This window comes from Galeopterus variegatus, unplaced genomic scaffold (assembly GCF_000696425.1).
Source record: "Galeopterus variegatus unplaced genomic scaffold, G_variegatus-3.0.2 Scaffold1428, whole genome shotgun sequence".
In the NCBI taxonomy this organism is placed as follows: domain Eukaryota; kingdom Metazoa; phylum Chordata; class Mammalia; order Dermoptera; family Cynocephalidae; genus Galeopterus; species Galeopterus variegatus.
Window position 1 is genome coordinate 249,373 of NW_007727539.1, and position 11,145 is coordinate 260,517.

An 11,145-nucleotide genomic window follows, 5' to 3' on the forward strand; every position below is an offset into this window, starting at 1 on the left:
AACTTACAAAACTACAGGTCCCAGCATGCTTTCACAAGCACAATACACATTGGCTATATAGTTTACACATGCTCAGTGTGATGGTTTGAGCCAATTTTCTATAGGTTCCTGATTAGGTTAAGTAAGGTGGAGCAAATGGCCCCACCCCAAAAGCAAACTCCAGGATTCGAGTTTGAGCCTAGCCCCAGGGTGGAGCCAGAATTTAACCTTTGTACTTCGGGTGAGCCAAAGTCAGTGGTGGCTGGCTGGGTAGGTCTGGAACTGTCTGCCATCCTGACACGTCTCGGAGCTGCAAGCAGGTTTGTGTCCAGGGTCCCTGTGACCCTGCCCTCCTCCTCCCCCATATTCTTTATCCTTTTCCCCTCAAGACTTTCCCACAGGCTGCCAGGTCTCATGTTATTCCTGCTGCCCCAAGGACTCCTGCGTTAGTCACAAGATTTCTACTACCTGACTACAGGGTAATAGTCTGCTTCTGATAGTCCCTTACAAAAACGCAGCCCTGTTTTCTCACAGGCAAGAAATGCTGGGAAAGATTGACCTCTACCTGAGGGGGAGGTTAAGGATCAGGACTGAGGTGGGAGGATGGTGTTAGTCATAAAATATGAGGCCTTATTAGCTGTCTTGCCTTCTGTAGGTCCTGCTGGACAGCCACCATGGCCTCCCAGCCTATCAGGCTGGCAGAAGAGTATGACCCAAGTCCTGGGGAGTCTGAACTGGCTGTGAACCCCTTTGATGGGCTCCCCTTCTCTTCACGCTACTATGAGCTGCTTGAGCAGCGCCGGGCCTTGCCCATCTGGGCTGCTCGCTTTATATTCTTGGAGCAGTTGGAGAGTAGCCCCACTGGAGTGGTGCTGGTGTCTGGGGAGCCTGGCTCTGGCAAGAGCACCCAGGTGGGGGGGAGGGGATTCTGGGAGTGGGCAAAGGGAGGGGCCAGGAAATTGGCCTTTCCCTGGGCAAAGGGGGACTGGGCTATGTGGGGTTATGGAGGATGTGGGCAAAGAGATGGGTTAGGCTGGCTTCCCAGGGCTGGTGAAGGACCAGGAGACTTCCCAAATAAAGAGAGATTAAGCAGACCATTATTCCCCCAGCACTTCTGGCTGAAGTCCTATGCCTCCCTGACTGGTTGTCCTTTCCTACTCCTACCCCAGATCCCTCAGTGGTGTGCAGAATTTGCACTGGCCAGGGGGTTCCAGGAGGGCCAGGTTACTGTCACTCAGCCCTACCCTCTGGCAGCCTTGAGCCTGGCTCTGCGGGTTGTTGATGAGATGGACCTGACCCTGGGTCATGAGGTTGGATACAGCATCCCCCAGGAGGACTGCACGGGGCCCCACACCCTGCTCAGGTGGGCCCTCTGCAAGCCTGTCCCAAATCTAATTCCCCTTACCCTGGAGAAATAAGTCCACTCCTCTGGCATCTCACCATACCCTCCCTCAGCCCAGCTCACCCTTTAAATCATGCATGGTGCAACTGCTAAATAAAGCCCTTGATTTAATTAAAAATTTGGCCTCAAACATTCAGCCTCACCTTCATCACAAAAATCTTGCTTCCCAGCTGGGTATAGTTTATGAACAAAGTGTCCTTGGTGGGGTTGTGGGGTCACAGTTATGGATCCACAGGCTCAGGAAGTCAGTCACAGCATCTTTTTCTGACTTCCAATATCAAAAGCTAGGTCCCTTGGGGAGTAGTTGCCCTTGACTTCTGACGCAGGTCAGTATACACACTGACTCCTCTGCCCACTACCGATGTCAGCAGGTTTTGCTGGGACAGGCTGCTCCTGCAGGAAGTAGCCTCAACCCGGGGCAATGGAGCCTGGGGCGTGCTGGTGCTGGATGAGGTTCAGGAGCGGTCAGTGGCCTCAGACTCACTCCAGGGGCTGCTGCGAGATGCCAGGCTGGGAAACCTTCCAGGAGACCCCAAAGTAGTTGTGGTTACTGACCCAGCCCTCGAACCCAAGCTCCAAGCCTTCTGGGGCAATCCTCCTATTGTGCACATATCCAGAGAGCCTGGCAGGAGTCCCACCCCCATCTACAGAGACACTGTCCCTACTCATCGGGTGGAAGCTGCCTGTCAAGCTGTGTTTGAGTTGTGTCGGAAGAAGGCTCCAGGAGATGTGCTAGTGTACCTACCCAGTGAGGAGGTAAAAAAATGGACTGCAAAAGGACGTACTCTTGTATATCACCTTCTTGTCCTGGGGGAACGGAAATAATGCTTATTAGGAGTTGTAGTATTTACTCTCTGCTGGGATCCTGGGGGAATACTCAAGGATTTCAGGGTGAAGAGGTCTACCACCTACTTTTTGATTCTCTGATGCAGAGATTTGTGGCTCGGGAAACTGATATTATAACACCCCCAACTTTATATGAGTATGCATTTTTTTCAGTGAAGGGTTATAGCTTTCATCAGTTTTTCAAAGGGGTATTTGACCCTCAAAAAGATGAGAACTGTCCTAATTCCCGCTCATCCTCTCCTCAGGAAATTTCCCTGTGCTGTGAATCCTTGTCCAGGGCGGTGGGGTCCCTGGCTCTCCAAGGGCCTCCACCACAGGTGCTGCCCCTTCACCCAGGCTGTGGTCAAGCCGTTCAGGCTATTTACGAGGACATAAACACAGGTGCCCGAAAGGTTGTGGTCACTCACTGGCTGGCTGACTTCTCCTTCTCCCTCCCTTCCATCCGACATGTCATTGACTCAGGACTGGAGCTTCGAAGCGTGAGTGAGAGAGGGGGATGAGGGGCTAAAGATAGAAATGGCCCACTCTGATCTGTCTTGGCCTTGGTTTGGGGGTGGGCAACAGGTTTACAATCCTCGGATCCGAGCAGAATCCCAAGTGTTGAGGCCAATCAGCAAGTGTCAGGCAGAGGCAAGACGACTGCGGGCAAGTGGTTTCCCACCAGGTAAGAGCCTTTGCCCATGCTGAGATCAAACACAAGAAAAGTCACCAACATGCAAGCCCTGATAAATCTACAGTGGTCTTTCCCAGCTCTTTCTCCCCTCAGGATCCTGCCTCTGCCTGTATCCTAAGTCCTTCCTAGAACTAGAGGCTCCCCTACTGCCCCAACCCAGGGTATGTGAGGAGAATCTGAGCCCCCTGGTATTACTACTAAAGAGGAGACAGATTGCAGAGCCAGGGGAGTGTCACTTCCTAGACCGGCCTGGTGAGCACCTGTTCTACTTAAGTGCTGCCATCTGACCACCCAGCTCTGAGACCTCACACCCCATGTGCCCTGTTTCCTCACCAGCTCCAGAAGCACTGATGCAGGCCCTGGAAGACTTAGACTACCTGGCGGCCCTGGATGATGATGGGAACCTGTCAGACCTGGGAGTCATCCTATCAGAGTTCCCTCTGCCCCCTGAGCTAGCCAAAGCCCTCCTGGCCTCGTGCGAGTTTGACTGTGTGGACGAGATGCTCACCCTGGCCGCCATGCTCACTGGTATAAATCACTGCTATGAATCAATGGTTCTATCAGCCACTTCAGCCCTTTCCCTTGTGTTTTTGGTGCTCCTAAAGGTGCCCTTTCCTCTCTGCTCTAGTTCCCATCCCTCACAGCACCCAAAGAACCAGGCTTAATCACCTACCCTTCTCTTGTCTCTAGCTTTTTCTCCCTGCTGGTTATCCCCCCAACATGCTTAAACCTCTGTCCTCTGTTATTACTAAAACACACACCCCTCTTCCTCAACCCTATACCCCCCTTCACCTGTATAGCCTAATCTCTATCCTGTTCTATCCAGTGTACTGCTTCCCTACTACATTGCAGCTTCAGGCCCACCATACCACTGGAACAGCTTTCAACACTCCAGTGACCTCCCAAATACCTAATCCAATGGGAACTTTTTTTTTTTTTTCCTTTTTGTCTTTTTTCGTGTCCAGCAATGGATCGCAACCCTCAGTGTCGCGCCCGCACCTCACTCAGCCAGTGAGTGGGAACCGGTCTGTATGTGAGATCCGAACCTTCGGCGGGAGTGCCGCCGCGCTCCCAAGCCGCGCACTGTAGCAGTGCGCCACCGGGCCGGCCCCCAATGGGAACTTTTGAGCCCTTATTCATGACCTTCTTTTGACACTTGAGATTGCTGATCACTCCCACCTTGAAAATGCCTCCTCCCTAAGCCTCTGTGATACCACTCCTCATGGTTTTCATCCTACTTCTCTGACCATTCTGTTAAGCTCTTCCTTGGGCTCTTTGTCCTCTGCTCATCCATTGTAAGTTGGTCCTCAGGGTTCTATCCTTGCCGTTTTTGTCTCCTCAGACCCTGAACTCTGAACAAGTTCATCCACACCCATTGTTTAAAGTGCTTCCTTTATACTTAAAACTTCTAAAACTTGTACTCTGCATCTCTCTGCCAATGCCATTCTTCTGGGTCTTGCGGGGCATGGGAGGTGGGGGGGAGATCCATCTCCTGAAGGACATTTCTACCAGAATAGTCCATAGTGCCTCAGCTCAGAACTGAACTCAAGCACTCTATTAAACTACCTCCTCACAACCATCACCACAAAATCTTTTCCTCTCTCTGGATTCTTAGTTTCAAATAATACCATCATCTCTGCTGTTCCACTACCATCATTCTAGACTAACCTCTCTCCAGATTTTTTCATTTTTATCTCCTAAATGCCTTTTTAAAAAATTCATTTGCTCTTCTCCACTTTCACTGCCAGTGCCAGTGTTAGGTTTTCAACATTGCTCAGCTGGATTCCTTCAGTAGCCTCCTAACTAGTCATTTGAACTTTTTCAATCACATGGACTCTCTTACTTAAAAACTCTTACTCAACAGCTATTTTCACCTTCAAGATAGAATTCAAGATAGAATGTAAACTCCCTTAGGGCTGGCTGGTTGGCTCAGCTGGTTAGAGCACATCAAGGTCAAGGATTTAGATCCCTGTACCTGCCAGCTGCCAAAAAATAAAATAAAATAAAATAAAGCATATCCAGCCTCTCATGACCTGGCCTATACCTACTTCTTCAGCTTTATCTCCTGCCATTCTGACATACATCGTCCTCTCCACTCATATCAGGTAGCTTGCAGTTCCCCAAACAAGCCATGCTATTGGCTTCTGTGCCATGCTGTTCCCACAGTCTAAAATACCCTCCCTGCCTTCTCCACTGAGCTAATTCCTACTCAGACTTCAAATATTGATCCAAGGGTCCTCACCCTTTTCTCCCACATCACTCTTCATCCCTACCACCCAAAGCCTAGTTTGGTACCCTTCTCTTTGTTTCCAGAGTACCGTATACACATACCTATTATACTTACCAAGTCTACTTACTTGTTTGTCACTCCCACCAGACTCTAAGCTTCCTGAGAGCAGAGACTATCTTTCATTTATTTATCCTCAATGTCTAATAAAGTACAAAGCACCTGGAAGTTATCAATGTCTTTTGAATAAAGCTCCCAAAGAGATACTACTACCTTTTCAGCATTCCATCTGTACTACTATCCTTTCTCATTTCCCAAAACTACCTTCCTCTCTTCTGCCTCCAGCTGCCCCTGGATTTACCCGTCCTCCACTCTGTGCAAAAGAAGCTGCCCTGCGTCGGGCCCTGGAACATGCAGATGGTGACCACAGCTCTTTGATCCAAGTGTATGAAGCCTTTATACAAAGTGAGTGGACCATTCTGCATCCTCTTATAAAATCCCAGATTTTCCAAAGAGGGGAAGTGGTGTGCAACCAGCTGACAGATGTCTGTGCCCAGGAAGGGAAGGCCCTTTGGTCAAGGGTTGGGTTCTTTCAGGGGTCTCAAGGACTTTAGTTGTAGCTGCTCCCTTTTCTCTTCTAGGTGGAGCAGACGAGGCTTGGTGCCAGGCTCGGGGTCTAAACTGGGCAGCATTGTGCCAAGCCCGTAAACTTCGGGGAGAACTCCTAGAACTCATGCAGCGAATTGAACTTCCCTTGTCCCAACCAGCCTTTGGCTCTGAGCAGAATCGCAGAGACCTTCAGAAAGCTCTGGTGTCAGGATACTTCCTCAAGGTTAGGGGAAAGGGTTGGGAGGAAGGTGATAAAAGGAGTAAAAGGCAGATGGAACAAATAGTGGCATGCCAACTCTGAAATTGGGGTCCAGGAGCCATTCAAGAGATTATTTAAATGCAGGAGGGACTTTTCCTTTGAGGCTTTGGGATACAAGGGGCTATAGAAAATACAATATGGTATAGTAGGGCCCAGACAACACCTAGAGGTAATGCCTTACTTTTAATACTCTTAACCATCCTTATTAATTCTTTCTCAACCCCCTTTTCTGTTTTCTAACATCTGCCTCTTCCCTTTAACTTATTCCTTTAATATCATTGCCTTTCAACGAGGTGGCCCGAGACACAGATGGGACTGGAAATTATCTACTCCTAACCCATAAGCATGTGGCCCAGCTCTCCTCATACTCCTGCTACCGAAGCCGCAGGGTTCCAGCCAGACCCCCACCATGGGTCCTTTACCACAGTTTCTCCATATCCAAAGACAACTGCCTTTCCATTGTTTCTGAGATTCAACCACAGATGTGAGTTCCCTGACACCCGCCCACACTGCCCATTCTTATACCTGGGGCCAAAATTATGGCTGAGGAGTTAGAGAGACTTAAGAAGAGGGGATCTTAGTGGTTTGCATTAACATGATTTGAGGAGAGAGGGTTTGTGGAAGGAGTGGTGAGAAGTTTAAGAGTCTGTACATTATAAGAGAAGATGCAGATCATCTAATTAGTACTCTCTCTGTCAGGCTGGTGGAGTTGGCCCCTCCATACTTCCTGAGTAACTTGCCTCCCAGTGAGAGCAGAGACCTCCTGAACCAGCTGAAGGAAGAAATGGCAGATTCTTCAGCACGGAGTGAATCCTCCTCCACCCAGGAGTTCAGAGGCCCCTGTATCCTGCAGTGACCTGCCTGCCTAAGGAACGGGAGCTGAGCCCATGTCATGGCATTAGATCCTCCCTTAGGCTAGCCCCGAGGCAGTCAGCTAGATTTAGAAGCCCAAAGTTTAGGGTCAAATGTAAATCCTGGAACCTGAGTCCCAAGAAATGGTGGGCTGGGAGTGGAGGGAATGGGCTAAGCTACAGTCTACATAGGATAGGACCCTTTCCTTGGCCTTCTCCTATTTATTGGAGAGGGACTGACGTGCTCTCCATTCCCCCAACTTATGTCAAGCCCATCTTTGTACTCCCTTTTGGTCTATAAAAGATATTTTTATGATGCCAAATTTCAGTTTAGTTCTGTATCACCATATACAACATCTATGAGTCAGAGATTACACTATATATCAAAGATCCAGGGCCCACTCTCCAGCTATAGCTTCTTGGCTGGTCTTACCTCTGGTTAAGACTTTGTGTTGTGACTGACATAGCTGTCACTAGCACAGAACATAGGTAATCTGGCTACAGTTGGTCTCTGGCCCTGCCTCTCTTCCCTCTGTCACAACACTTCAGCCTCCAGGGAAGGAAAAATAGGGTTGCTAGAGGAATCAGACAAAATCTTCCCTTTCTTCCTCGTACAACTTAAATCCTACTACTTTTTAAGCCTGAAGGCCATTGTGACCATCCTCTAACTCAGCTATCCATCAACAAGCTTCCCTTCAGCCCCTGGTCCACCCACAAGCTGAAGTCTCCAACTTCAGAGACATTGTGCTTTCCTTTCTTTCCAGCTAGGTACTCCTTCCCCTTTTCTGCCCTTGGATTATTAACTTTTGTATCCGCCATCATCTTGCACATTGTAAATGTGTTTGTAGAATTTGGTAGAAAGAAAGGTTTACTCCTTAGAACTCTTTTCTCCTCGGAGTTCTCTCCCTTGGAGATTCTCTGTTCTCATCATTCCATCTATCTCCACCTCTATGTGGTTGATTTTCCCCCAGAGGCGCTTTTCCAGAATTTATTCTCTCTAGGTCTCACATTTAGTTTTGCCTACAGAATTAACTTTGCTCCAGTCTTCCCAATCTCCCCTTCATCATCCACAGCACCACTGACTTCCTGATCCTCCACATTTCCAATCTTGGAATTATCTTTGATTCTTCTTAGGTTTGTCACTTCCAAATTACTTTCCATATTCGGCCCACCCTAACTACAGTGGGCCCACTAACTTTGTCCACTCTTTCCTCCTCTTCCCTCTCTGTCCCTGTAGAGCATCAGAGCCAGATCTTCTTTCTAGATTTTCTCTTTTGGTGGGTAAGCAACTGTCTTGCCTAACACCCAGGGGCGTTGGGAGGTTCAAGTGGGAGGATGTGGCCAACAGGCTGAACACACATGACAGCATTAGACTCAAAGTCAGGAAGGAATCCTTAGCGATTATTTTACAGTTGAAAGATGAGATGCCCAGCATGGACAACCTTCTGGTTCCTGTCACAACAGCCAGACTCTCGCACTTGGGCACATCCTCCGTTACTCCGCTGTAACTGGCATCTTCCCTCCTTCACACCTTTGGTACAGACCCAACCAGCACAGGCTGCAGGTGCCCCTTCCCAGCACCGAGCATAAATAACACTGCTGGAGTCCCCAAAACCCCAGCCCTCCCCCCCACCCACCCACTGGAGGATCCGGAATCTCTCAGGAGAGCAGCTCCTATTGGGCAGCCCGCCTCCCTCCCTGCAGCTCATTGGCTAACGTTCTGTAGGTCCCGCCCACTCGGCACCTCAGGTTCCAGCCGCCGCGCATCAGCAGTTGTGAAAATTGGCGGGAAAGGCCGCATCCGAGCGCGCCCCGCGTCCGCGCAACACGGGCCTGAGAGGAGCCCTCCGGTGGCCGAGGAGCCCTCGACGAAAGCCTCAGTCAAGGCCTGCTCCTCCTCAGACGCTCGGTAGCCACCAGACCATGGGCGCGGGCAGCCGCGCGCTCCACCGCTCAAGGCCCGGCGCTCCACACGCCGCCTCGGTCTGGAAAAGAGCGCTCGGCAGATCGGACAGGCGTGGCTCACACCACCGAGGCGAGCCCGGACACGGAAGCCACCTTGTTGTCCTCGGCCCAGGGCTGCAGGTTCTGCAGCGCGAAGAGCGACGAGTTGTGCAGGCAGAGCGGGTCCGGGGGCAGCGGCGGCCGCAGCGGCCGCGGCAGCGCGTCCTGCTGCAGGTGCAGGAGCAGCCGGCCGGCGCGGTGCCGCTCGGCCTCCGCGCCGCGCCTCACCGCCACTTGGTGCGTCGGTTCTGGAACCACGTCTTGACCTGTGCGTCGGTCATGCGCAAGGCCTTGGCCAGCGCCGCCCTCTCGGCCGAGGCCAGGTACTTCTGGCGCAGGAAACGCCGCTCCAGCTCCAGGACCTGCGAGCGGGAGAAGGACGTGCGCGGCTTCTTCCGCTTCGGGGGTGTCCGGTTTTGGTAGGGGTGGCCTATGCGGCGGGTCCCGGAGAAGGGTGAGAGCGCGGCTACGGGGAGGAGGAAAGAGCGGGGCAGGGTTTGCGGGTCGGCCCGAGGGGTCACTAAGAAAACGCCCCCGCTCAGGCCTCAGAGCTCCCTCACCCGGTCCTTACCCGGGCCCCAAGCTCAACCACCATCAGCAGAGGCCTCTAGAAAACAAGGACCTTGGAAGAAACGGCCTTTCCCCTTGGGTGGGGGACAGACGGCCCCCACAACTTCCCCCGCCCCTTCCCGCGGTGTGGACAGGGGGACTGCAGAGGAGGCCGGGCACCGACGGCAGCTCCCTCCCCATTGCCTCTTAGCGGCAGGGCCGAGAGATCCGAGTTGGAGGAGGATCCCCTGTTATGATCTGGGATGAGGTGTGAAAGGGGTCACTGAGTTGGAGCAGAAAGATAAGGGATGAGGAAACGGGATCGGAGTGGGGCATGACGCTGGAAGGGTCGGGCAACCTCACCCGTAAGCCGGTCCTTGGCAAAGCGGCGGCCGCTGTCCATCCAGGGGAAGGTGAGTCCTGTTAGGCCTCCGGCGCCGCCCAAACCCGAGGGCCCGGGCACCGCAGGCGCGCTTCCCGCGGGCGGCGGCACGGGCAGTGGGCGGTGCGCGGGGACGCGGATCACGCCGCCCGGGCCCACTCCGGAGCTGCCGGGCAGCGGGGCCAACGAGCCCGCGGGACCGTAGTTGGAGGCGCCGTGGAATCCACCCGAGAACGCCGCACTTTCCCCAGGTCCCTGGCCCGCACGGCTTGGGCCTAGGCCGCCCCCGGGGGGTTCGGAGCCGCTCAGGATCTGGTCTATGCCGAAGCTGATTGGCTCGTGGTGCGAGAGGTTGTGCGGAGCCAGCACCGCCGGCTCCATGGGTCCGGGCCAGGGAGGACCGCAGGAGATTCCGGGGTTGTGGAGGGTGCCTCAGGCAACTCCGGGAGCCAGGTGGCGGCGCGCTCCGGGCAGCGGCCTCAGGGGCCCGCGGGGCTGGCCACGGAGAGGCGCCGGGGCCCCCGGAACAGCAGCATCCCTGTGCACCGGGAGCAGCCGCGCCCGTGCCCGCCGCGCCGCTCCAGCTCCAGGACCTGCGAGCGGGAGAAGGACGTGCGCGGCTTCTTCCGCTTCGGGGGTGTCCGGTTTTGGTAGGGGTGGCCTATGCGGCGGGTCCCGGAGAAGGGTGAGAGCGCGGCTACGGGGAGGAGGAAAGAGCGGGGCAGGGTTTGCGGGTCGGCCCGAGGGGTCACTAAGAAAACGCCCCCGCTCAGGCCTCAGAGCTCCCTCACCCGGTCCTTACCCGGGCCCCAAGCTCAACCACCATCAGCAGAGGCCTCTAGAAAACAAGGACCTTGGAAGAAACGGCCTTTCCCCTTGGGTGGGGGACAGACGGCCCCCACAACTTCCCCCGCCCCTTCCCGCGGTGTGGACAGGGGGACTGCAGAGGAGGCCGGGCACCGACGGCAGCTCCCTCCCCATTGCCTCTTAGCGGCAGGGCCGAGAGATCCGAGTTGGAGGAGGATCCCCTGTTATGATCTGGGATGAGGTGTGAAAGGGGTCACTGAGTTGGAGCAGAAAGATAAGGGATGAGGAAACGGGATCGGAGTGGGGCATGACGCTGGAAGGGTCGGGCAACCTCACCCGTAAGCCGGTCCTTGGCAAAGCGGCGGCCGCTGTCCATCCAGGGGAAGGTGAGTCCTGTTAGGCCTCCGGCGCCGCCCAAACCCGAGGGCCCGGGCACCGCAGGCGCGCTTCCCGCGGGCGGCGGCACGGGCAGTGGGCGGTGCGCGGGGACGCGGATCACGCCGCCCGGGCCCACTCCGGAGCTGCCGGGCAGCGGGGCCAACGAGCCCGCGGGACCA

At 54.0% G+C, this 11,145-nt stretch overlaps 2 protein-coding genes across 3 annotated transcripts; one reads left to right on the forward strand and one right to left on the reverse strand.

The window, feature by feature from the left end:
- Positions 1-154: 154 nt before the first annotated feature.
- Positions 155-7,169, forward strand: DQX1 (DEAQ box RNA-dependent ATPase 1). Of its 2 annotated transcripts, none has more exons than XM_008576932.1 (12): positions 155-299; positions 635-890; positions 1,149-1,342; positions 1,753-2,137; positions 2,473-2,706; positions 2,792-2,891; positions 2,994-3,152; positions 3,237-3,428; positions 5,473-5,592; positions 5,769-5,959; positions 6,289-6,479; positions 6,695-7,169. In XM_008576932.1, exons 2-12 carry the CDS (start codon positions 654-656, stop codon positions 6,849-6,851), a joined length of 2,160 nt encoding a protein of 719 aa, XP_008575154.1. In that variant the 5' UTR covers positions 155-299; positions 635-653; the 3' UTR covers positions 6,852-7,169. The 2 variants fall into 2 exon arrangements, with proteins under 2 accessions (XP_008575154.1, XP_008575155.1); XM_008576933.1 differs by having other exon boundaries at positions 256-295.
- Positions 7,170-8,868: 1,699 nt separating this feature from the next.
- On the reverse strand, positions 8,869-10,162 carry TLX2 (T-cell leukemia homeobox 2). The gene is given in 3 exon segments (XM_008576931.1): positions 8,869-9,065; positions 9,068-9,316; positions 9,763-10,162. Coding segments are annotated over 3 exon segments (846 nt in total).
- Between the last annotated feature and the right edge of the window lie 983 nt (positions 10,163-11,145).